We start from the raw sequence: 24285 nt of genomic DNA, 5'->3' as shown, positions 1-24285 counted from the left end.
AGTTATTGAGACATTTTGCGTCAATGTGGAATATAGGCTCCTAACGAAGCTACTGTCAAAGAATTTCTAATATTAGTCAGGCGTTATTATGGAACCCACGCTTCTAGGAAAGGCCTGCCCTTCAATAGCATTCACACACTACTATTGGCCAGGCGTCCATGCTAACGCAAGGTAACGTACCCGATTTGTTCAGGTCCTATCCCCTGACCAATCGGCTATCCTAACCTTAACCACTCGAGGTCTATGCCTAACCCCAACCAATCGAGCTGCTTCGTAGGGCGGGCCTTTCCTAGAAGTTAGGTGGGTTCCATAATAACGCGTCATTGCTATATTTTTTATTTTATTTTTTTTAATTTCTTTTATTGCAAATAAATGGTACAAATCACATGTGAACAGCCAAAACATACATAACATATAACAATAAAAAAATAAACAAAATATAAAACAAGATTGCCAGGGGAAGCTTATAGGCCATTACAGCGTCATGGCTGTAGTGGACGTACTCAACCTGGCCTACCATACTTTTTTACGGGGGTAGGAGCTAAATAAAATGGATTATCAACAATACAACTAATCGAGTTGAATTACGTTCTATACAAATAATCACATTATTATTACAACGTTATACTGATGAATGATTTAGTTACTGCTTATATTAACGACACACTCTAGATACATTAACCTCCATGAAATGAAACCGTCCAATCCAATGACGTACTTCCTTTTTCGTTTAGATAAAGCCATTTTGGTAGGCCGCATATGGTGGTTTCACATTTCGCCTCGTGGAAAAAATATATTCTGTACTCTGCGTTTGAGACGAGACTTTTGTTGCGGTTGGATACCGTTATCAGGCTACGCAAGCCATTTTGAAAAAAAATCGTGTTGTTGGATTACGTTAGTTAACGTTACGCAGTTTTCATTAGCGCGGCACAATTGCTCGGTCGTCGTCCAGTTTTGACGACACAGATCCCCGTCTCGGAACAAAGGAACAGAAGGCCGAGGCACGCTTGTTGGCGCGGTCAGAGCGACGTATTATCTATGAAATAATTTAAAAGTAAACCCACCCCAAGGCCTGTTTTGTTATAGTATTTTAACTTGAGACGTCTTTTTTTCTCAACTATCACTTTAGCCTGACTCATTGCTATTGTGGTCAACTAGCTAGCGAGCTAACTGCTAGCTTTAGCATTGTTTTGATATAGCTAAGCAAGAAGTTTTATTTTTGGGGCAAAATGGCTGAAGTATACATTCGAGTAGCAGAGGAGGAAAATGAAGAACCCATGGAGATACCTTCCGAGGACGACGGCACTGTTCTGCTTTCAACCGTGGCAGCTCAGTTTCCTGGAGCGTGTGGCCTACGCTTTAGGAGCCCTATTTCTCAGTGCATGCGAGGAGTGCGTCTTGTGGAAGGGATCCTACACGCGCCAGAAAACGGATGGGGAAATGTCGTGTATGTGGTGAACTATCCAAAAGGTAGATATGAGCACATTGCATACACTTTTTTTTATTTTTAACGTTACATAATACTTAAACCGAACAGGTGTGGAACGGTATTTATAATTCATGATGTAGCTTCAGCACACTGAAATAGAAGACAATAGCGTGACCTGCAGTTCGTCCACGCCCCATAAGTGCACTTTCAGACGCTAACTCCATTCACAAAAAGGAGCAAAACAAAAGTTGCCAATTTATGTAGACCAGGATCGAACTACAGCTTCAAATATTACTATATAGTTGAATTGACACAAAAGAAAAACGTTGTTTAACAAAGACTTATAAAAAAGTAGCGCTGAATGATTGGAGGTGTGTTGCAGAGTAGGTTAAGCTAGGTTTACCTAATAAACTATGTGCAACTTAGGTCCTGACAACTGCATAAACATTCAAATTCAATTATATGAAATGCATGCATGTTAAACCCCAATTGCTACTAATTGGTTGGACAACATAAATAATTGCAAAACGAAATATTTGTGGAACAGTGGAAACAATGGAAAATACTGATAGTGTATATTTTGTTCATAGAAAGTGAATTTAGTTTTGCTCTGCAGTTATTTACAGTCTGCAGAGAGAGTAGTGATGGCAGCCGAAAGTCGTATCTCATAGCTGTAAGGTTAAAATACAATGAATTCCTCTGTTTATCACATTTTAGACAACAAAAGGAAAATGGAGGAAATTGACGCCTCCTCTGCAGTGAAAATGAAGAGAGGGGACATGAAGACATCTGACCTGATCGTACTGGGTCTTCCTTGGAAAACCTCTGAGCAGGACCTGAAAGACTACTTTAGCACATTTGGAGAAGTCATCATGGTTCAGGTATAACATTAGCAACCGTAATTTAACACACATTACTTTGGGTTGTATGTGTTGACAATTGATCTTCATTGCTCGGTTTCTTTCTTTCTTTCAGGTAAAACGAGATACCAAGACTGGAAACTCCAAAGGGTTTGGCTTTGTGAGGTTCACAGAGTATGAGGCTCAAGAAAAGGTGGTCTCTCAGCGTCATATGATTGACGGAAGATGGTGTGACTGCAAGCTTCCTAATTCAAAGGTGAATTTGATAATGTCAATTTTTATTATACCCATACAATATAGCAATACACATTGTTGTTAATACTCTATAATCTGTAGTTCCCCTTTTGGTTACAGCAAGGTCCAGATGAGCCAATGAGGAGCCGGAAAGTGTTTGTTGGCCGTTGCACAGAAGACATGACCACTGAGGACCTACGGCAGTTCTTTATGCAGTATGGAGAAGTTACAGATGTCTTCATCCCCAAGCCATTCCGTGCTTTTGCCTTTGTTACATTTGCAGATGATCAGGTATACTGTTAAATGTGTAGAAACTACTTCCTGTTGTAGTGGTACCATTGCCCTGATTCATATCTTTTTATTTTATGTTTTTTTCCCTCACAGGTTGCCCAGTCTCTCTGTGGAGAGGACCTAATAATCAAAGGTGTCAGTGTTCACATCTCAAATGCTGAGCCCAAACATGGCAGTAGGCAGTTTGATCGTACAACACGGTTTGGGAATGGTTTTGGAGCTCAGGCATTTGGTAGCAGCCGTAGTGGGTTAGGGAGCAGCACTAACAGTAGTCTGGCTAATTTTGGTTCCTTTAGTCTGAACCCTGCTATGATGGCTGCTGCTCAGGCTGCTCTGCAGAGTAGTTGGGGGATGATGGGTATGCTGGCTAGCCAGCAGCAGACATCCACCTCAGGCAGTGCTTCCAGTGGAACAAGCTCTAGTAGGGACCAGAGTCAGTCTTTCGGTACAGGCAACAGCAACTACGGCACCAGCTCAGCCAGTCTCGGCTGGGGAACAGGGTCAAACTCTACAACCAGCGGTAGTGGGTTTAGCACAGGTTTTGGGTCCAGTATGGAGTCAAAGTCATCTGGGTGGGGTATGTAAGTTAAGTGTTTTGTATGGTAAGTATTGTGACAAAGATGAGTCTTTTCCAAATTTATTTCTGGTGTTGATGCCTATCTGAAATCTTAACACTTTTGTGGGAGATGTTTTGTACATTTGGAAAAAAAAATGCTAAAGATTTAATTTAGAAAGTGTTGACGTGAATTGTTTACCAGGATGTCTGACTAAAGTGCTATTTTTGACGTCTCATTTGTTAGTATCCATTTCAACTGGATTCTCTAATGCATGTATTGTGAAATGTGATAACCATTTTGAAAATGCATGAATGTTTGTGGTTCACCATTATCTGGCTTTGTCATCGACTTAAACGGCAATCTTGCATTGGAAAGAATCTGGTTGAAACCTAAATGTTTTTAGTGCAACTTTATTTGCAGTAAAGTTCTGTGGAAAAGCCTTCATTGAAATCTCTTCTGCAGTTCACCTCTCTTCCATTTTCCTGTGAGGAAGCTCCTCTTTGGCAGCATTCTTGGGGTGATATCGGTATCATTCTCCCTCTTCCCACCTGTAAATGCTATGCCATCAAAGAACGGCTTCACTCCGCATGTTCTAAGAGACGGTGGGTGTTTTCACTTTTATCCACTTTTAAATGGAAACAACTGCGCAACTGACATTTTAAGAACTGATGAGTGCGATTGAGGATGGCTTGTGGCGAAGAGTGAAGCGATGAGTGAGCGAACGGAGAGACGCGTGAAACGGACTGGTTGTGCAGTGAAAGAGCCCAATTTGACTGCTTTTTGAATGTGTGAGTGGAAGCTGCAGATGCTACGAGCGCCTCCCCTAACATGGACTTTCTTTAATTAGTACTTCAAGATTTTTTTTTTTTTAAATCTTTGCAAGTTTTTCCTTACTCTTTAAGTATGTCGATCAAGTGCAGAAATATCAAAATGTAGTGGAATGTCGTGATGAATTTGTATTGCTTATATTATCTGATTTGAATGCTGTATGGTGTGTGTGCTTTCCTGTTATTGAACTGATCTGTAAGTGTGTACTTGATGTGGATGACACCTGCTGAAGACTCTGGGGGACGCGAGTGATAGTGTGAGAACGTGGAGTGGTGTGTCCAATGATTCCCAGTAGCTCTTGTGTTGTTTGAGGTGTTTAAAACCTGTCAAATGAAGGGAGTTCTAATAAAGTTCATTTGAATAGATGCTTAGTAGTTGATATTGCTTGGGTCAGTTTGTCAAATAAAAAACATCTAATTCGATTCACATATCTAGGGACCTTGGGCTCTGCTGGTCGAGGTCTCCGTTTGAACCCTGACTGAAGTCTGTTCTGAAGGACGAAGACGGAAGTTCCAACACTTTCAGTGTGTGGCCTTCTCAGACATGACATGGGGTAGTACCTGTCTTTTTGCTGCTTTTGATGGCTTGTCAGAGTGAATTATCCCTTTTTTGATTATCCACAGCTACTTTTAAGGTGGGGAGGGGAAGAGGTATATTAACCTTAAATGGATGAGTTCAACAATGTGGCATCACCTCTCCAAACTGTATTGTCTGTCCCTACTCTGGCTTAAGTAATAAGACAACTAATGGCATGTTGCTGAGCTTAGGAATTTGTAATTTTTAGAAGGCCTATTTCACTTAGTGGCCACTTCATTAGGTACACCTGTGCAATCTATTGCAAATCAAAACAGTTTGCCATACATTTTACCTTCAGGAAGTATAAAATGTTATTTTGTTGACATTGTTAAATGTTTAAATTGATTAACTCTGAGGTCATAGGTGTTGTACTGGACTAAATTATATTGAGACATTTCATATTTATTTATTGTCCTATTTACATGAGGGGGCACATTAGAATCACCACAGAATATACTGCAGGCCAGTACAACACCACCACTATGCATGCAACTATGTCAGTTTATGAAAGTATCAACAATTAGGCAGGTATATTGAATAGCACTAGATTATGCAGGTTTACCTAATAAAGTGGTCGCTGAGTGTACGTTAGTTTGCCTGACAGTCTTAACAGTACCTTTATGGTTTCCCAAATTGAAAAATACATGTAGTTTGGAGAAACAGCAGGTATATAATGTAGTAGTCAGTCACTTTGACAGAAAATAGCCTTCTTTTGACTCAGTTCATACATAATTTTTATTGTATGTCAAACCAGTGCATTTGGCACTATCACTTGACAATGCATCAACAGGTCCCAGGACAGATAACTGCCTGAAGTTATTTTCTCCAAATCATAAAACTAATGTAATATAAAAAATATCTCATGCTGTGGAATACTTGAAAAGTTGAAATGCATCATTTCCCATGGCATCCTATGGCACATTTTATTACACTTAACTTATTGTCATGTATTAGTCAGCCTTCATGTTTATTTTAATGTTGGGCACAAGTGAGACACTGCAGGCCTGTCTTTGTCTTGTCCTTATTCTCTGCTCTCCTCCTCAGTGTCTCTGCTCTTCCTCTTCCCAGCATTCTTCTTTTTCAAATCCCTCTGCTCCTCGTTCAGTTCTTCACTTTTATTTTGTATGTAGATGGACTGAAATAAATAAAGGCAAATTAAACATTAAGTTTGCTGTCTGCTGTAGAATATATACCCCTACATTAGTTCCAGTATACTACATTATTAGGATGAAATGTTTGAGTGGTCTACATTGACTGGTATAACCATGTATTTTGATTTTGTCAAGTTACTTGACGTAATACACGAAGTGCTGTATAATTTCTTTCTGACAATAGACTGGAAATAACTCACCAATGCAGTGCTGCGACGGGCTACAAGCTTTACATCTTCGGAAGACACTGTGCTTCTTTTAGCATGCCTGAAATCAAAGTTGAAATAATAAATCAGATGTATTATGAAAAAGAAAGATTATACTAGTCTAGTTCTATTTTCTAAATTAAAGGCAGTACATAGTAAACTCATCTGTTAATATGGTAACAAAGATTCTCACCTTGCAAAGGCCTCCAGGTCTTTAGCAAATATATCTGAAAAAAAAGTGAGGGGATGTTGAGTTTAGATTGACCTGTGGCATTACAATGAACATTGTTAGATATTTTATACACACACACACGCGAATATTAAAGTTCTTTATAGTCTGGATCAACGGAAGTACATTTCCAGGATAATTGCCTGACGTCCCTCACCTTCCACTCTGTGTGTTGCCGTTCTCTAACTCGGTTCGCTACGTGAAACAACGAACTTCGAGCTAGCAAGCTACACGCTGAAATGGCAAGTTTTGAAGAAAGTTTGGATAGTGCAACAAGGCAGGCCTGCTTGGTTCCTTCTGGGAATAATTGTAAAGATTTACAAAGAACATGTTCACGGCGTTTACTATCTAACTGGGATGTTTTGGGAACGATAGGTGGGATTGCTGTGGACGAAGTAGTGACGGTGATACACTGGTATCGCCGTGTATCCAGCTAATTTAAATAGCTCACGTTACTGGATTGTGTGAACAGTTAATATTTTATGTGGCGTTTGCTTTTGCGGGGTGCAAATGTTCCACCAAAACAAGTTCCTTCCCAAGGCCAATAATTAAAGCATCCGTCGCTACGTCTGGAACTTAGACAAGACGATTGTGATTGGTTTAAAGAAAATGCAAACCAGACCGTTTTTTTTTTCCCTCCTATCCCAGAATATGTGTGTGGAGTAGCCAGACGTCACTCCACAGCGCTGTGTAGTGGTAGAATGAGTTGATGCTGAGACATATATAAAATGTATTGGTGTCATTAGGGCATTCTGGATGTGAGATTAAATTGTTGTACCGAGCTGCATGCTGGTGGAGAACACGTAACAATTATGTAAACAATTATTTAAAAAAAACTGCATACGCTACAATATAATCCAATTCAATGTAACAACAAACCTATAAATTATAAGCTTTAAAAAGGTATTACATATTTCCAGTGGTGGAATGAGGTACTTGTACTTTGAGTATTTCCATTTTATGCTACTTTATACTTTTATTTCACTACTGTCAGAGGGAAATATTGTACTTTTTACTGCACTACAATTGATTTGATCTAGTTATTAGTTACTTTGCAGATTCTCATTAATACAAAAATAACAAATAAAGTAGGATGTATTGGTATAGATTACTGTAATCAGTTGAAATCAGCTCCACATTTGGCAGCTGCAACATTAAAGTGATGCTTACACATTAATGCATCTCTAATTATAGTCCAGTAATCTAAATTACATTATTCTAAAATGGGTTATTCTGCATAGTGAGTTCTTTTACTTTTGGTACTTAAAGTACAGAGCAATTATTGGATTGCAGAAAATGTACAAATGTACCCGGTAAACTTGTAACTTAGATTCAGGACTGGTGACTGGATCTGCTGTAATGATATGGGAGTCAAATTTTGATATTTTAGCACACGTTGCACCTATAGAGATTTTAAATCCCTATGGTTCAGTTGGACAGATAACACTAGATAGAAATCTAAAAAAATGAAATATATCTATCCAAACAGCAAACTAGATACGATTCATAAATTGAAGCTTTACACTTGATAACGGGATGCCTATGAGTTTTACCATTTGGTATACACTGCATGTCTCTGCTGGACTAACGTTAGTTGCGACACCCACCACACTGTCTGAATGCTGTCTCGGCTATCGCTGCTATGACTTGTCGACTGAACTCTCTCCGGTGGTCCTCTCCCATCCTCTGACACAGGCGTCCCACGGTATAATGGACTGCTGCCTTTAACCTCTGAAATTCAAAACATTAAATCAGATTACAAGAAATCAATATGTATTAATGTAATTTTTTTGACCTGTCTGTTGCTCAGTGGTAGAATGTAACTAAATACATTTACTCCAGTACTGTACTTAAAGTATAAATTTGAGGTACTTGTACTTTACTTGAGTCTTTTCTTTTCATGCCACTTTCTACTAGCCTAGAAATCTAGACGCACCCTAGCGGCAGCTTGTCATGCTAACTTTCTACTTCTACTCCATTAGATTTCAGAGAGAAATATTGTACTTTTTACTCTACTACATTAATCTGACAGTTTACTAAATTACTTTACAATTTAAGATGTTTGCATACAAAACACATGTTTATAAAATACGATGTTTTCTTAAAAACTAAACTACGCAACAGTACATAGCCTACCGTACAATTAACGTCACAGCTGAACTGATTAGACAATTAATTAATAAGAAACATTTCCAATTCTAAAATGTGAGGATTTGTCTGCATTGAGTACTACTTTTAATACTTTTTAAGTAGGCCTACATCTTCAAGATGATACTTACATACTTTTACTTAGCTAACATTTTCAATGCAGGGCTTTTACTTGTAACAGAGTATTTTTACAGTGTTGTATTAAAGGATCTGAATACTTCTTCCACCAATGCCGTTGCTGTAGCTACCTTACGTTAAATCACAAGCAAACGGAAATGTAACTGGCTATTGTTATTAGCCGCACAAATTAAAATAACGTTCTTACCTGTTGCGTCTCGTCGTTATCAACTGACATCTTCTTGCGGAGAAACTTTAGACCACAGTGGCATCAATTAAGTAACTACGTTGAAAAAATTCCACTAAAGGTGTGAGAAAGATATTATGTCAAGTTGCTTGCTTGACGGTACAACTAGAAAACAAAAACTCGCGGCACAAATTCACCAGCAAACCAAGGACTCCTGAGTTTAAGTGCATATTTAATATACAGTACCACCTTGTGGTCCGGAGGAGGTACTGTAATGTTTCAGCATTTAATTAGACTCCTAGGCTATTCCACTCAGATGACATGCTCTTTATAAAGCATATAGACATTGTGTGGCTTATGCCAACTCATTTCATTCAATACTGTGAATGCATTTCTCTGAAGTCGGACATGGTTTTAAAAAACAAGATCATAGAGTCCTTTTATAAACTTGCTTGCAGACTTGATCCTCACAAGTAAGTTCCTGAGGAGACAAAACATAAAGTTGTAAAATTTTCCAACAAACAATGCTAAAAGTGAGCATGTGACTGAATGAATTTTATCAGTTTTCAGGGGAGAGCAAACTGTTCTTATGTATATAACTAATTAACATTATAACTCTATGAAGCCTATACAGTGCTGCTCATGAGTATTAGAACCCATGCTAAAGTTGACTAAAAAGAGGAATAAAAAAATCATCTTTTGGAAATTGATCTTAATGCCTTAATTGAAAAAAAATAGGAAAAATCCAACCTTTGAGAACAGCAATTTTCTTTGTGGATGAATAATGTATCGTAAATAAATAAATGTTCTTCCTTAAAATACAGAGGGCATAACTAAGTACACCCCTATGTTAAATTCCCATAGAGGCAGGCAGATTTTTATTTTTAAAGGCCAGTTATTTCATGGATCCAGGATACTATGCATCCAAGTTCCCTTGGCCTTTGGAATTAAAATAGCCCCACATTATCACATACCCTTCACCATACCTAGAGATTGGCATGGGGTACTTTCCATAAAATCATCTCTCAATGCAAATCAAACCAGCTATTAGGCTAACTGAAATAAAACCATGCCAATCTCTAGGTATGGTGAAGGGTATGTGATGATGTGGGGCTATTTTAATGCCCCTGTATTTTAAGGAAGAACATTTATTTATTTACAAAAATTGCTGTTCTCAAAGGTTGGATTTTTCCTAATATTTTCAATTAAGGCATTAAGATCAATTTCCAAAAGATGATTTTTTTATTCCTCTTTTTAGTCAACTGTAGCATGGGTTCCAATACTCATGAGCAGCACTGTACGTCCACAAAATATTATAAATCAGCATATGACAAAGTGTTGATCACAAACACTAACTGGACTGTCAGGGGCCACCAGAATAAAAACTGCAGAGTCATACCAGATGAAGCTCGTCTCCCTGAATCCAGTGAGTCCACCCTCGGTTCTTCTTTTCTCCTTTCTGAATACACACCAGCTTATCATTTTCCCAGTTCACCACAGTCTGATAGAGAACAAAAATGAAATACAAATAAAGCAAACTACATAGGCTATAAATATGGTTATGTTACAGTAGCCTACAGCCACAGAAAAGTCATTTGCTTGCTTTTATTTTCTTCTATTGTGTGGTAGTGATCACACATTCACATGCATCTTTGTGACCACATTTTACTAACGTGATTACCTGGCAGGACCTGTTGTCCATCCCTTTAGTCACTTCTGTGACCTCTTCTCCAATTTTGAATGAACACTCGTAATTTCTGAAAGTAGTGAATGTCCTGATTGTGAAACAATCTCCATCTTGCTTAATCACTTTCTGAGGCTTCAACATCGAGGCAATCTTGCGTGTTGCAAAATCAATGCCTGAGTGTAAAAATGAGAGGAATTTTTTAACTTTGCTACCACATTCATCATGTTCTGATCATAAAATAAATGAACAATTACTTGTTCAGCACACTTAGATAGATAAATAGATACACAGACAGACAGACAGACAGACAGACACATTATTGTCCTTTTCTTAGTAAATTTGTTGTCACAGTCTGAATCAAGTCTTTTCCATCTAATTTACATATATGATGCTGAGAACAATTTTACATTTACAAGAGATAAATACTCAGTCAACTATAGGCCTACATAAGGGTTTTCATCATACCATAATTTAACATTCTTTGAAAAACAAAGCTCAAATATCAGTGTGTATGAAGAAACAGTGACACTTACCAAGTGAGACCATGTATCCCTCAAAATTGACATTGCTGACAATGTCCCATGTCCCGCTGTAGTTTACAGGCATCTTTAGATGTTTGTGTGACTCTCTGGAAGACTCAACAGCACGAGCATCAGGAATTAACAGGTTTAAAGTTAATGGGTGGGATGTTTCATTGTGTGTCAATATGGGGCAGGGGTGATATGCGGACGGTTGCAGCTATTTTGGACACACAGAGGAGCACTAGAGGGCGGAAACAGCACTTTTTTTTTTTTTACACATAATATGAGGAAACTATTCTGTTCCTGTTAAGCACGCGCCTCTGCACAGGGCATTATTCTTAAATCTTATGAGTACAATGTATCTTTAACACTTTAATACAGACAGCCAAACACATAACAACAATTATCTTCAAGCTTAAATGTATGTGGAGATGTTGGGCTTTCAGGGAATGTAATGCAGCAGAAGTCTTTGTACATGTGCAGCATGAAATACAATCCTTCCTCCTGGTCACATTTAGAGCTGATGGCAGTTCTTCAGCTGAACACATCCCGCCATCCGGAGTAGCGTTACAGTATAATCTGCCTGAGTGTGTGACACCCATGTTTCTCTACATGCTAATCTTCATGGCGTATCATAGCAGCAGATGGATACCGAGGAATCAGAGGCTAAAATTGTAAGTGCTGTTTTCATAAGTCATAATAATCTGTTTTGATCGGATGTCTGTTAATTTAAACATTCTCATTGCAATGGGTTTTTACTTAATACTGATGTTTTACTCCATTTGTAGTCAAATAGTGAATGCAGTGTTCACAGCACTTGTCCTGGTCCCTCAGTTCTACGTCATGGGAAGGTAACTAGGACACAGGTGATGGCATTGAGCCGTAGAGCTCATGGGTCATTTGTACAAGAGGGAATGTGGCATTAATCATGGCGTCTGTTTTGTTTAAAGGCCAAAATCCTCAAGATACTGTAGGCAGCCTCTTCTGAACAACCTGTCAGCCTCAATTGCCTTGTCCTTTATAGCTTCAGGTAAATCCCATCACATCAGACACATTTCAAAAACACATGCATTACATACCACAAGCAAAAAAAGGATTAATATAGACATAACTTCAACTCTTTCAATAGGGTTTTCAGTGATATTCACATTGATAGACCCAGTTCCTCAGAGCTTGTGGGCCTCCTATCATGTGTTTGGGCTGCTGACATGTGGACAAGGACTATGCACGACCATCCTGACTCTGACAGCAGCAGCATGTGTAAGAAAAATACTAAGAGTTATTAAGTTCTATAGAGAAACTGCAACATCAAAATGATTCATGTATGTACATTCACAGGCCAAAACCACCCCTGAGCTGTACTACATTTCCCTGATTTTAACTGTCGCTTCTATTTTAAGTACAGGTAAAGCACATTTCTTATAAATTACATGGGGCGATTCATACACTGGATATTCAGTTAAAAGAAAGTAATAACACATGCTTGTGTCTGTTCAGGTTTCTTCATGGTAAGAGGAACGCTCTGGTTGACTAACAGGAAGCATGCGCCGGAACCGAGCAGAAACAATGAGCAGTGAAGCAGTCCAGCTCTCCCATGTCGACATCTGATACTCCACCTATTAAAATTTCATGTGGTTTCCACGCCACTAGCAGCTGGTAACTTCAAACCTGGAATGTGACTTAATCCTTCTCACGTTTTAATGCTCACTTCAGAAAAACATCACAAAGCAGGTGTTTGTCTCAGCTGTTTGCTTTTATTTGTTGAAAGTGATATTTCATTGAAAAAGTAAAGCTACATTCCATACAATCCTTTATATTTCAATTTGTAACTTTCACACCTAATGACCCAAACTCTAAAAGAACTGAAACATTATAGTAAAAGGAAATAATGTAATATTACATCCCATGGTGCCAATGTGATGCATCTAAGTGCTCACCTCACAGTGCGTGAAAAATATATTTTGTAGATGTAGTGAGTGTACATCAAACACGTTTTTAGTCTCATTTCAGCTTGTTCTTAACAGGCCCATAATGTTTGTATTCTGAGACCGTGATGCAGGACGAGGTCTCCTCTCTTCAGCTGAAACTAATGCTCATCAAGATGGATCAAACAAGGGCACAATAACACGACTGCTGAAACCCAGTCGCTTTAATTTAGTTAGAAGGCAGATAAATCGACCAACCTATTGATTGAAATAAACCTTCTCCTATTTGGACTCAATGTCTTAAAAAGCACAGGTATTAGATATTTTAAATGGAATGTGAACGGGTCAGGAATGTGATGTATTGTACCAAATATTTTCAATTACCTGAAATCGATAACAAATGTTTGTGTTTCTATTATTAGCATACACAAAAAACAATACAATCAAAAAGTGTAGATTACACAGCAAACTGCACATCTGCAAATTATCAAAATCACCTGAGATCATACAAGATCAACAACTTTCTGTTTGTAGTAATTGGTTTTCTGTACAAGTTGTTTCTGACATCAGATATGCATATACTGCTATACATACATACGTCGTACTTGTAAATGTGGACATGCATACTTTATGTATTTGTCTAGATTTTCACTCATCTCACACAATTAGGCTAAGATAAACTATAAAACAAGTCTGCATATGCATTTCACACACCCCCACAGAAAAATATTTCAATGAGGATTAAACTTCCAATAAAAAAAAGGACCATACCAGTTGTTTTAACCCATTAACTACAAATTGCAAATACTAAACATTCCTGCCACAAACCTGATAATGTGGCATAATGTAAAAAACTGCAGCAGTAATGTTAATGTGATTTGTGGTTATAAGTTAAAACTTGTAAACCCGCTGGTCCTTAAGTGCTGGCTCATACTTTCTCTTCAACCAACCAGCTGTCCAAAAGCATTTGTCTGATTGAAAGTAAGGAATGTAATTCCTACCCTAAAAGTGCATCATAGTCTATATACCAAACAAGTCTACCGTCAGCAGGCTTCACTCCGGTGACAGGCCACTTGTCTGGGTTGTCCTTCACTCGGCTCAGCTGGGTGATCAGTTCATGCTTGCCTTTGCCCATCACTAAAAGAGCAACCGTGCGAGCTCGGTTAATGGCACTGAAAGTAAGGCTCATGCGTTGGTGAGGCTTGACGGGGCTCTCAGTGAGGGCCACCAGACTCTCCCCAAGTTCATCCACTCTACTACCAGGGAACAGAGAGGCTGTGTGGCTGTCATAGCCGACTCCCAGCAGTACAAAGTGGAAGCTGGAGCCATTAACGAACTTGCTGACCTCTTTCTCATACAGCAGCGCTCCTCCGTCCTCTTCCACACATAGACGCTGGTTGAGCTGCACTGGCATGGGGTGGATGTTGTAATAGGGTATCCTCACATGTTGCAGTAGATGGTCATGCATGCCGTGGAAGTTGGAGTCCAGTTCTGTCAGTGGCACGCAGCGCTCGTCCACCATCCACACATGGGTGTTCCTCCAGGGGAAGGAGAAGTGGTGCAGGGCCAACCTGTGGAACAGAGCAAGGGGAGTGGATCCACCAGAGAGGGCAAGATGGAAAACACCGCCCTCATCCACTGCTGCCTCCGCTGCTTCCTGAATGTCTGCAGCTAGCCTCTCCACCAGCTCCTCAGCCCAGGCCGACACCATGTCAGCACCACGATATTTGCCTTGCATCACTTGGAAACCGTTTGCTGACATGCCACCCATTTGATCAGGGCTGATTATCACCACCTCACTGTTAAAGCCAATGTCTTTCCCTTTCACACGAATGTCCAGAAGGTCTCCGTTGTCGGCACCCCCGGGGTAGATGCGGGGAAAAGAGTTGGCTAGGCTATTGAGTAGTGGTGTCCATAAGCCCCAGGAAGCCAGCAGGTTTTCAGTACTAATGAAACTGTTCTTACGGCCAGCAAAAATGTGAGAAATAAGTTCGGAATAAGCTTCTCTCTGCTCTGTTGGAGTTTGCACATAATAGTCTGAAATAGGCAAACCTAGAATATTGACATCTGTAGGCTCTGTCACTTCCTTCCACTCACTGTCCATTAAAACTGGCTTGAATAAATTCTTACTGACAAGAATTGCTGGATATTGAAGGCTGCCATGCCCAAAGTAGAAAACTACCTGTTTGGGCTTGCAGTGGACACTGTTGTGGTTCTGAAGACAAAAGATGTCATTCTTGAAAAGGATGCGTGCATATCCCACACGCTCATCCAACATCTTCCCTGAGGTCAAAAGAATTGGCACACCTTCGTACTGGGTGTCATCGATGTGTGCCAGTACAGCTGAAAGACACAAACAGGATCACTTGTTACTAGAACAACTACATTTGTCATATAGCAAGTGTTTTACAGCAGCAAAGAATACATAAATTCATAATGAATAAAAAGAAAAGCGGTCACCTGCAAATGTTGGCGTGAGACAGACGTGATCTTTTGTCTTATTCAACTCCTGCTGAACTGCGGCTTTGTATGCTTGGTACTGGCCGACCACAGCTTGACTCCTTCCTAAAGGCAGCATGGAACTGAAGATCTGCAGCTGGTTTTGGAGGACTTCCTCACTGCTGCTCAGATTCATGGGAAGCCTCATGGTCAACCGGGTCATGACCTCAGTCATGTGGTTCTGGAGCACATCTCTGATCACCCCGTATTGGTCATAGAAGGGAATACGACCTTAAGGATCAAACGGGGACAGGGGACCCATGATTGCGTCTCAGGAATTCTTACTACTTTTTCATATCTGAAAAGACTTAATTACAACATTAATAACAATTTGTTTTTTTAAAATCACCTTTCACATCGAGGGTCTCTTTCATTACAATCTCCACTCTCTCAATGTGGTGCTTGTTCCAGATGGGATCCAGAAACTTCTTGTTCTCTATTCTGAATGGAAGTATCTTTGCAACCACCTTTTCAGAAAAGCAGAAGAAAAAAAAGACATACTATGAAATCAAACATCTCAATTACAGAGTTATGGGTGAAAGGCACATACTGTGTAGGGTTTCCTGACCTGCTTCCCCAGGTAATGGTCGATTCTGTACATTTCTTCATCCTTCAAGGAGCTCCCGAGCTGAGATGCAAGTACCTGAGCACTCCGGAAGTCGTGTCCGAAAGGTTTCTCTAGCACCACCCTCAGCCACGCCCCGTTGGTCGGCCTGCAACTATTATTTATCTTTTCAGAAATATCTGCGTATGCAAATGCTGGTACTGAGAGGTAGAAGAGCCTCCCTGCCTCTGTTATGCCCTCTTGTTGAAGCTCTTGCTCAATGTGCTTGGCCAAATCCTGGTAGTCCTCTAGGGTCTTCAGCTGCCGATACTGTGCGAGCCGCAGGTACTGCTCTTTCAGCAGAGCGCAGCGATCCTGCGATACATTCCTTGAGCAGGACACCGCCTTTAGGATCTCAAAGAGGACCGGTGTGGCTGCGTCGGCCGGTGACAGCCCTCCGCCGTAGAAGGAAAAGGTGTTTCCACTACTGACCTGGTTAACGTACAGCTCAAAGAAGCCCTGCCACAGGTACTTCTTTGCCAGATCCCCTGTGCCTCCTACTATCACCACTGAAACATGGCCGGGTCTCTGTGCCTCCGCTCTCTCCTCGCCATTTCCTCTCTGGGCACAGAGAGTGACCAGAAGCAAGAGCACAGTCACAAACATGCTCTGGTCCTAACCGTCCAAACTCCTGTATGAACACAGCAATGAGAGACATTACATGTAGGCAATTATCTAGAACCACCGAGCAATAAAGACATCATATCAAGGCTAAATATATGATTGACACCAAGCGTGAAAAATATGTTTGTAGGGTTGCAACTAACGATTATTTTTCACTATTGATGAATCTGTTAACTAGCCTATTTTCTTGATTACTTGTTTTGTCTATAAAATGTCAGGAAATAGTAAATTATATATATATATATATATATATATATATATATATATATATATACATATACACACAATATATACAATAAAATATAATATATAATAATATATACAATAAAAAATACAAATAATTATAACAAATTATAATTTCCCAGAGCCCAATGTGATGTATTCATATGTCTTGTGTCTAACCATCTGTCCAAAATCCAAAGATGTTCAGTTTACTATTACATATGACAAAGACAAGCAGCAATCCATCTGATTAAAGAGGCAAGAACCAGCAAATATTTTGCATTTGTGACTAAAACAATACATTATCAAAATAGTTGCTGATTATAATTGAATATTCTGTTGATTAAGCACTACATGTTTGTGATAAAAAGCTAAATAAACATTAAAGTCGCTCTGTCCCTAAAACTAAATGAAATTAACTGAAAAATATTTGAAATTTTCCTTATGAATGACAAGCAGAAAAGCTACAACTGGGAAATAAAGTCCCATTCACATTTTTTTAACAATGTACACATGCAATATTATAATAACAAAAAAAATTAATATATAATAAACTGCTGTATTTCTTTTGTAATGTCAAAATGTCATTAACATAACTAAACTTATAAAAGGTCTGATTTAAAAACCTAAACGCCATTACAGATACATACTTTGAATACAATGAATGTAAAGTAAAGCAATTAATATAATCTTCAAATACACTGGAACTTACACAAATATCATCAAAGACAAAATAGTTAAGCAATAAATTACTTAATGTCTCTTTTTTTTTTCTTCGTTTTAATGTCCCTGGAGAGCTGGTGATATGGTGCAGTAAAATTGTCATGAGCATAATGATCAGTGGATACTGGTGGAGCTGGGTGGAGACTTTGCACTTTGCTCAGGGGCATTTAGCTTCCCGTACAAACGTTCTGCTGATAGTTGATAGTGTGCGGGGAAAGTCCGACCAACTTAATGACGACTTTGCAACAACCTAAAAAAAATGTATTTAGCAAGATAGGAAAAGCTGCAGCAAAGGCAAAATCGACAGTCAGATATTGAGGTATAAGTGGAAATATATATATATATATATATTCTGTGCGCCAAGACAATTTGTGCTTCGGTGCACAGAATTGCCCACCGCAAGCATGTGTGCGTTTTGACTATCCATCAACACAATGAAAACCAGGTCAGTTCCCAGAGAAACAGTTTAATGATAAATCAACTACACACCCAGTTTTCATAAGACAAGTGACAGAAACAGATAATTTCTGTAAACGTGTTACACTGAAAAAGACCTGACCAGATGTGACCATCAACAACAGTAACACACTGGTTTATATTTAATCAGCGATGCTGCAATTTAATTTACCTGTTTAGGTCTGAGAGTGATCAACTACATGGTGTGCAGGATAAGCCACAAGCCAAAAACCTACATGTGTGCTGTCTGAGGACCTTAAAATATCTAAAACTTTAGAATGCCTTGTAAGTGACTTAAAAAATCTCAAAATATATTATTTCTGCATATCATTTGGCAAGCAACCAGTACAGAGAGGCCAGTATAAAGCGAGATCTAGTCAGTGTTAAAAAAAAACAACTTAATATTTACAAAAAAACAACCTTGAATGTATGTGCACCAAATGGCCCCTTGCCCTAATTGACCCTTTTAGTTTCTTTGACATACACCTTGCTGAATCCTTTTCCTAATTTCCTTTTACAGGACATACACACACTAGTTCAAGTTAATGTGCAGTTAAAATGTTTTTTTTGTTTGTGTGTTTTGTGTTTGCTTTTTTTATTGCTAAAGCTTATTATTCTGCAACAACTGCATTTACAATACCGTGCAAACTGTTATGTTGAAATGTTAGCTCTCATTGATGTTTTTTGGTTCCTTCGTGTCTTTATATAGTATTAGAAAGTAACTAAGTACATTTACTTGTGTAGTTTATGTAAGTATTTCCATCTTATGGTACTTTATACTAAAATATTGTACTTTTAACTTTATTACATTTTTTTTTACAGCTGTATTTTCTAGCCTCTTTTCAGATTACGTAAGGCTGCACGTATTAAATATAATTAGTTTATAAACTATGATGCATTGTTATAGGTGGTACTACCCATTAGTATATCAAGTTGTTAAAATTTGCTCCACCTTGTCAACATTAAGAAAATGGGACACCAACACACATTTCAAATAAGTGTCTCAATGTAGATCATGCATCTTCTTTTTTAACATGAAAAACAGACTCTAAATGTAAGGAATCAAAGTTTGTATTAGTAAACGTGCTGCTGTAGCAATACAGAGCAATAGTTAAAGCAGAGGCCTAGATGTTATAAAGCTGATTAATGACAGAAAACATTTTATTCCCCCCCCCCAGGGAGACTGAAAATTGTACACGTTGAACAGAACACCCACAGTATAAAGCTCATTTTATGATTGAGTGAAACATCTGGTATCCCTGTGTTCCACAATCATGTTGACACAGTAGCAATGCAAACAGCAAAGGCCACCTCATGAGTGCTGACTGCTTCAACAACAGCTGAATTTTAGGTCTGATTTACTTTCTTAAGGATTACTGCAGTCAAAATATGCATTTATTTCTTAATAACTTTTGCCACATCTTATATAAAGATCAACAACATCACAACATCACATCTAAAACATTTACAGAGCAACTGGAGAAATTATACATTTGACAAACACACTTTCATTTCATTGCTCATTTTAGACTACATACCACTAATATTTTGTATCTATTTTTCTATTGACTTCTGGGCTATTACTTGTTCTGCTTATTTTCCCGCAGGAATCAATAAAGTGGCATATCATCTGAAAAGACAGACATCTTCATTCAGCTTTTGACTTCATTCTTCCTCCCCAGCATGTATCCAGTTAAGTGGAACACATGATTCCTCCTCAGTCACAAGCTGCTTTCATTTTCTATCAACAACATAGAAAATCTTCGCTCACACCACATACGAACACCAACCTGATTATTCTGGTGGGAGGTCGCGACTCGAAAAAGTCAAGAACCACTGTTCTGACGTAGCCTAGATATTGCTGTTTAGCAGTTTGCCAGCTTTTTTCCCCCCTCAACATTGCAATAGAAACAATATAGAAAAATATAAAATATATACAATACAATATATACAATACTGTAATGCAGCCTGTAAAACCAGGCTGGGCTATTTAGAGAAAATCAAATATCATGATATTCTTGACCAAATACCTATGTCGATATTGCGACGATATTGTATGGTTGACTATTGGTGCTTTAACAAAATGTTATTTACACAATGAGATTTTTGATAATCTCCAGAAATGATTGAATGACTTAGTGGGTAAAGGTAAATAATAGAACAGCTAGAACAGTCTGGTAAGTTCAGAAAATTACATCACTTTACTGTAATGCAGCCTGTAAAACCAGGAAAAGACATCATATTACGATATCCAAAATCTAAGACGATATCTAGTCTCATATCACGATATAACATCGATATATTGCCCAGCCCTACAATACACATCCGTTTTGACGGATATAAATCGTCGTATCGCCCAGCCCTGCATGAAACTTGCCAGAGTGAGCTAAAAAGGCCATCTTCCCTTCTCCTCAATGGACCATCACACTCTTTTATTCACTGACTTTTATTCTGGTAAAATACTAAGGACGTTCTCAGCAACAAGAGGTGCCAAGACCCAATGTGCAATGAGGAATTGTCTAAAGACTGAGCAGTTTTGTTGATCACTGAAGAAAGCACTGGAGGGATATGGCTGTATCCTGTTTAAATCTTTGTGGCCACATTGGTCACAGCCAAGTCTGCAGTAAATAACATTAAGTCTTCTGCCAGGGATGTTTAAACTATTCACTCACTATCATAAGAAACTGGTGACCCTATTCAACTGTCCTGGTTTGTGACTAATAATCGAGTCATTAGCATTCAGGTCCAACTAGCCTACATGCTCACTTATGAAAGTGGACTTATGACCCTGATAATGCCTATATTATATACACAAGCAGTGTGGGGGTTTTGAATGCTGTAAAGTGCTTGGTAAAAATGGGAAAATGGACAGACAAAAATGTAAAATTATGTCTACCAAACATTTGTTTTGTTTTTCATACAATATGACATATCTGCTGAATTTGAAAAATGGTTTAGCAAAAAAAGATGTGCAGTTTTATCCTTGTGAATAGCCTGTGTATGATAAAGGTAGGCACCAAAAATATAATTTCTTTCACATAGTGAAGATTGGAAAAACTTCATTTGGCAGTCAAGTTACCTGTCATCAGCACCTTTTCCTTTTCTGTGCTTCTATGCAAATCAAGCTGAGATAAAGTTCAACCTCTTGGTTCAGTATCAATAGTCCGTTAAACTCAACACGTGAATGAGAAGGTGAAGACATGCAAACGTAGCAAACGTTCAAAATGATAACACTGAATGAGCATGGCTTCCTGTAGCTTCAGTTTATTATTCATTTTGTACTAATGATTACATTGAATTCACAGACAAACTGATTTATAATAAACGCAAGCCAAAATAAAATAAAAACTGGGAGGTCAATGGACATTTCCAGACTCATCTACTGTATCTAGCTGGTATAAAAATAATTCCCTCTGTTGTACATTTTTAACTTAGTTCACAGGGTGTGACTATTCCATCCACCAAACAAAGATGGTAACTTTCGTGGTAATCTTATCTGGTTTATATACTGTATTCATTTTATTTTTTCAAATGGCACAACCGAACTGTCAGACACAAAAATAAGCAAGGAAAAGGGGCATAGCCTACAACTGCACTTTGTGAAATAGGTTTACATTGATAAAAATATATTTCAACATTTTTTTTAAATTAATATTTGGATTATATGTGAACATACCATTTTGTTTTGCCCAGCTGTTCCAGTTTCAAATATTGATTACTTTTACAGATTTGATTCTTTCCATTTTTGTGTTGAATTTTCATGTGCCAGAAATGTTTTGCTCCATTTCCAAATAATTATGTGTTAATAGCAGCTTAAATCTGTGACTCAAATGTAATTATCAATACAAATGATTACACAAACTTGTGCAAGGCTTGTTAGGCCTAGTCCATACCAAACAGGTATTTTTTTTAAATGTAGCGGACTGTCATTTTTCTAAACTCTGCATGTGTGGACGGGATTCTTTTTTTGGAGAAAAAATGAAGGAAAACCCCCATTTTTAAAAATACCCGTGTATGTGTGCGTGGACTAGTGGCCGAGCCCCTGACCCTCACAGTGTGTTTGTATGCCACTGCTGCAGTTCAGCTTAAAAACACAAGTCCAGTTTAAAAGGTTCCCTGAACGCATCCTGTTTGCACGTGTTGCGCTAAATGCTGTACCCCCAACAAAATGTGTTTCCCTGTCACTGTAGTCTCGCTAACCAGGAAACTAAACATCACAAACATGAACTTGGGGGGAATGGGGGGGATTATTTCTCGGTGAGATTTTTCAAACGTTTGAAAGCAACGACATTATCTACAGGTATGAACGTACCAAACGTAACGTTACCGCTCGCGAACGTACGTTAGCGTAGTTAATGATTTTATGTCAAACACAAGAGTCAATGAACTTTACATACTGTCAGTTCATATACTGAGCTACTTAGGCGAAGCCCACTGGTTATTTTTAACGTTACAGTCATCCCCCTGTAATGTAGATGAACGATTCCACCTGCTGGCTGTCAAACTTTACTTCCGCTATCGTTACAAACACACAATGCTCCACAACCCGTTTTCTAATGTCTACGACTGCAATATCGATAACAAAACTGATATACGACTAAACTACAAAGAAACACATGTAAAGACAACTGAGAGACTATGCAAAAAAATAATTGGATACGAACCTGCCCCGTGGTGGCATTAACCGGCTTGGGCTTGAACAAATACGCCGCTTCCTGCACCAGTCACGTGGTATGGTCCTGCTGCTGCTGCTGCTGCTGCTGCTGCTGATACCGCAGCTATGTAGCCTACCGCAGGCCACTGTCTGATGCAGAGGTTGTATGCTACATTTGTACTTTCAAAGAAAGATATATATATATATATAGAGAGAGAGAGAGAGAGAGAGAAAGATAGAGATATAGATATATCTATATCTATAATAGCATGCTTTAGATGGATAAAGTGTAAAAATGAGAATAGTATTTGGGACTAGGTCTAGGGAAAAAAGGCGCGTTCCGTCTACTTGAGCTGCAGATAACCTAAGTGCAAGATTATCAAAAGAGGGAATTTCACAAATATAAGTTGTGTAATTGTCAGTCTTGAATAAAAAAAATAGTCTAATTAATGATTTTACAAGGTGAAATATATGAGTAAAGAAAGAAAATATATGGGTTTCTGGCCAGAAGATGCTGTGGAAAATAATCCAATTTGATAATACAGTAGGCCTATATGACACATGGTCAAAGCCCTGACTATAGGTCAGGACCACTACATCAGCTAATAACTGTAAACCAGCTTGCTCTCTTCTCGGTGAAAGTAAGAATTAAATTGTTACACTATTGGCTATCTTTGACTTTGAATGATTTCAGGTGCAGAGGTTGGTCCTCTAACAACGCATGTTGTGTTGTAAAGTAGCCTAACCATAATGTGTGTTGTCCAAAATATGATACAAATGTGTAAAAGATTGATAACTGGTGTTATATACACTATATTAGATTGGTAATTGATTAATACTTGTTAGATTGGACGTGGATTTAAAGTCATGGACCGAGGTAATAGATGTGGCCCTCGATGCACATGGGTCTCTCCGCCCTTTCATCCCGTCTTTCTCTGCAAAAATGTAAAGTCTATAGGTCTACTTGCAGGGAATATGCAGAGTAATTTAAGTCAAAGCAATATTATAAAATGCTTTGCACGTTTCTTAGTAAAAGAAACATTTCTTTTAGTGATAGAGGCCAAATGTAATTTTCACATCTTATTAATCCCTGTTTGTTGAGTTCAATACTTTAACAGAACAGATAACATTTAGCACATTCAAATTCATTTACTTATGTAATGTTGATGAATAATTAACCACCTTATACAAGTCTTATATCAGCTGTAGTTAGTGTCCCTGGCTGTTGCCTGTCACTTGGGGGCAGCTGTGTAGACTACAGTGTATTGTTCACACAACAGGGACCTCTGTTGGTGTCTGTGTGCTATAGCTGCTTTCTACTTGAGCCGTTGACTTTTCACAGTCCGAAGCTCATCAATCAAATGCCATCAGCTCTACATGCTCCTTCTCAAACTGAAAAATAACAGCTGGCCTTCATGATGCCAACAAGCTACCATAGTCTATACTGACTGTCAACAATTTTAAAAACAGGAATTCAAAAAATCTGAATAATACAAACTGCTGACTTTGAGTGAATAAACAGCTCCTGTTTGCTCTGCATTGTCCAGGTGTCTCTTG

General features: G+C 38.5%; 5 protein-coding genes across 12 annotated transcripts; 2 read left to right on the top strand and 3 right to left on the bottom strand.

The window, feature by feature from the left end:
• Positions 1-726: 726 nt before the first annotated feature.
• LOC116051264 (TAR DNA binding protein) lies at positions 727-5941 on the top strand. 4 transcript variants are annotated; one of them, XR_004105313.2, is made up of 6 exons: positions 727-1470; positions 2147-2310; positions 2405-2545; positions 2626-2814; positions 2908-3973; positions 4635-5941. XR_004105313.2 is itself a non-coding variant. In XM_031301534.2 (6 exons), the coding sequence occupies exons 2-6, from the start codon at positions 1230-1232 to the stop codon at positions 3397-3399; spliced, it is 1227 nt and encodes a 408-aa protein (XP_031157394.1). In that variant the 5' UTR covers positions 727-1029; positions 1130-1229. The 4 variants fall into 4 exon arrangements, 3 of the variants coding, with proteins under 3 accessions (XP_031157394.1, XP_031157393.1, XP_031157395.1); XM_031301534.2 differs by lacking the exon at positions 4635-5941 and having other exon boundaries at positions 727-1029; positions 1130-1470; positions 2908-3399; XM_031301533.2 differs by lacking the exon at positions 4635-5941 and having other exon boundaries at positions 2908-4570.
• cenps (centromere protein S) lies at positions 5685-9081 on the bottom strand. Its single transcript, XM_031301540.2, has 5 exons — positions 8835-9081; positions 7969-8092; positions 6326-6359; positions 6127-6193; positions 5685-5910 (listed from the first exon to the last, which is right to left on the bottom strand). The coding sequence occupies exons 1-5, from the start codon at positions 8862-8864 to the stop codon at positions 5797-5799; spliced, it is 369 nt and encodes a 122-aa protein (XP_031157400.1). The 5' UTR covers positions 8865-9081; the 3' UTR covers positions 5685-5796.
• On the bottom strand, positions 9029-11245 carry rbp7b (retinol binding protein 7b, cellular). Its single transcript, XM_031301538.2, has 4 exons — positions 11034-11245; positions 10495-10673; positions 10213-10314; positions 9029-9294 (listed from the first exon to the last, which is right to left on the bottom strand). Exons 1-4 carry the CDS (start codon positions 11104-11106, stop codon positions 9241-9243), a joined length of 408 nt encoding a protein of 135 aa, XP_031157398.1. The 5' UTR covers positions 11107-11245; the 3' UTR covers positions 9029-9240.
• Positions 11181-13700, top strand: LOC116051265. 2 transcript variants are annotated; one of them, XM_031301537.2, is made up of 6 exons: positions 11183-11695; positions 11810-11872; positions 11972-12051; positions 12151-12281; positions 12360-12426; positions 12519-13700. In XM_031301537.2, the coding sequence occupies exons 1-6, from the start codon at positions 11445-11447 to the stop codon at positions 12596-12598; spliced, it is 672 nt and encodes a 223-aa protein (XP_031157397.1). In that variant the 5' UTR covers positions 11183-11444; the 3' UTR covers positions 12599-13700. The 2 variants fall into 2 exon arrangements, with proteins under 2 accessions (XP_031157396.1, XP_031157397.1); XM_031301536.2 differs by having other exon boundaries at positions 11181-11695; positions 11972-12281.
• h6pd (hexose-6-phosphate dehydrogenase (glucose 1-dehydrogenase)) lies at positions 13346-22821 on the bottom strand. 4 transcript variants are annotated; one of them, XM_031301531.2, is made up of 5 exons: positions 22739-22821; positions 16014-16680; positions 15795-15912; positions 15407-15676; positions 13346-15289 (listed from the first exon to the last, which is right to left on the bottom strand). In XM_031301531.2, exons 2-5 carry the CDS (start codon positions 16653-16655, stop codon positions 13944-13946), a joined length of 2376 nt encoding a protein of 791 aa, XP_031157391.1. In that variant the 5' UTR covers positions 16656-16680; positions 22739-22821; the 3' UTR covers positions 13346-13943. The 4 variants fall into 4 exon arrangements, with proteins under 4 accessions (XP_031157391.1, XP_031157392.1, XP_035858556.1 ...); XM_031301532.2 differs by lacking the exon at positions 22739-22821 and adding an exon at positions 17649-17798; XM_036002663.1 differs by lacking the exon at positions 22739-22821 and adding an exon at positions 17652-17797 and having other exon boundaries at positions 16014-16691.
• Positions 22822-24285: the final 1464 nt, after the last annotated feature.

This window comes from Sander lucioperca, chromosome 6 (genome assembly GCF_008315115.2).
Source record: "Sander lucioperca isolate FBNREF2018 chromosome 6, SLUC_FBN_1.2, whole genome shotgun sequence".
NCBI classification, from domain to species: Eukaryota; Metazoa; Chordata; class Actinopteri; order Perciformes; family Percidae; genus Sander; species Sander lucioperca.
Note: the sequence above shows the minus strand (reverse complement) of the source record. Positions and strands in the feature narration are given on the sequence as shown.

Coding starts and splice junctions, on each gene's coding strand:
- h6pd (XM_031301531.2), bottom strand. CDS start 16,655: ATGTTTGTGACTGTGCTCTTGCTTCTGGTCACTCTCTGTGCCCAGAGA. Junction 15,913..16,013: donor ACCATTACCTGGGGAAGCAG/GTCAGGAAACCC, acceptor TTTTCTGAAAAG/GTGGTTGCAAAGATACTTCC. Junction 15,290..15,406: donor TCTCACGCCAACATTTGCAG/GTGACCGCTTTT, acceptor TGTGTCTTTCAG/CTGTACTGGCACACATCGAT.
- cenps (XM_031301540.2), bottom strand. CDS start 8,864: ATGTCAGTTGATAACGACGAGACGCAACAG. Junction 6,360..7,968: donor GACAGCATTCAGACAGTGTG/GTGGGTGTCGCA, acceptor CTTTTTTTTCAG/ATATATTTGCTAAAGACCTG. Junction 5,911..6,126: donor CCCGTCGCAGCACTGCATTG/GTGAGTTATTTC, acceptor TATTTATTTCAG/TCCATCTACATACAAAATAA.
- rbp7b (XM_031301538.2), bottom strand. CDS start 11,106: ATGCCTGTAAACTACAGCGGGACATGGGACATTGTCAGCAATGTCAAT. Junction 10,315..10,494: donor TGGACAACAGGTCCTGCCAG/GTAATCACGTTA, acceptor GTTCTCTATCAG/ACTGTGGTGAACTGGGAAAA. Junction 9,295..10,212: donor AGGGAGACGAGCTTCATCTG/GTATGACTCTGC, acceptor TTGTCTCCTCAG/GAACTTACTTGTGAGGATCA.
- LOC116051264 (XM_031301533.2), top strand. CDS start 1,230: ATGGCTGAAGTATACATTCGAGTAGCAGAGGAGGAAAATGAAGAACCC. Junction 2,311..2,404: donor GAGAAGTCATCATGGTTCAG/GTATAACATTAG, acceptor TCTTTCTTTCAG/GTAAAACGAGATACCAAGAC. Junction 2,815..2,907: donor TTACATTTGCAGATGATCAG/GTATACTGTTAA, acceptor TTTCCCTCACAG/GTTGCCCAGTCTCTCTGTGG.
- LOC116051265 (XM_031301536.2), top strand. CDS start 11,445: ATGTGGAGATGTTGGGCTTTCAGGGAATGTAATGCAGCAGAAGTCTTT. Junction 12,282..12,359: donor CTCTGACAGCAGCAGCATGT/GTAAGAAAAATA, acceptor GTACATTCACAG/GCCAAAACCACCCCTGAGCT. Junction 12,427..12,518: donor CGCTTCTATTTTAAGTACAG/GTAAAGCACATT, acceptor GTGTCTGTTCAG/GTTTCTTCATGGTAAGAGGA.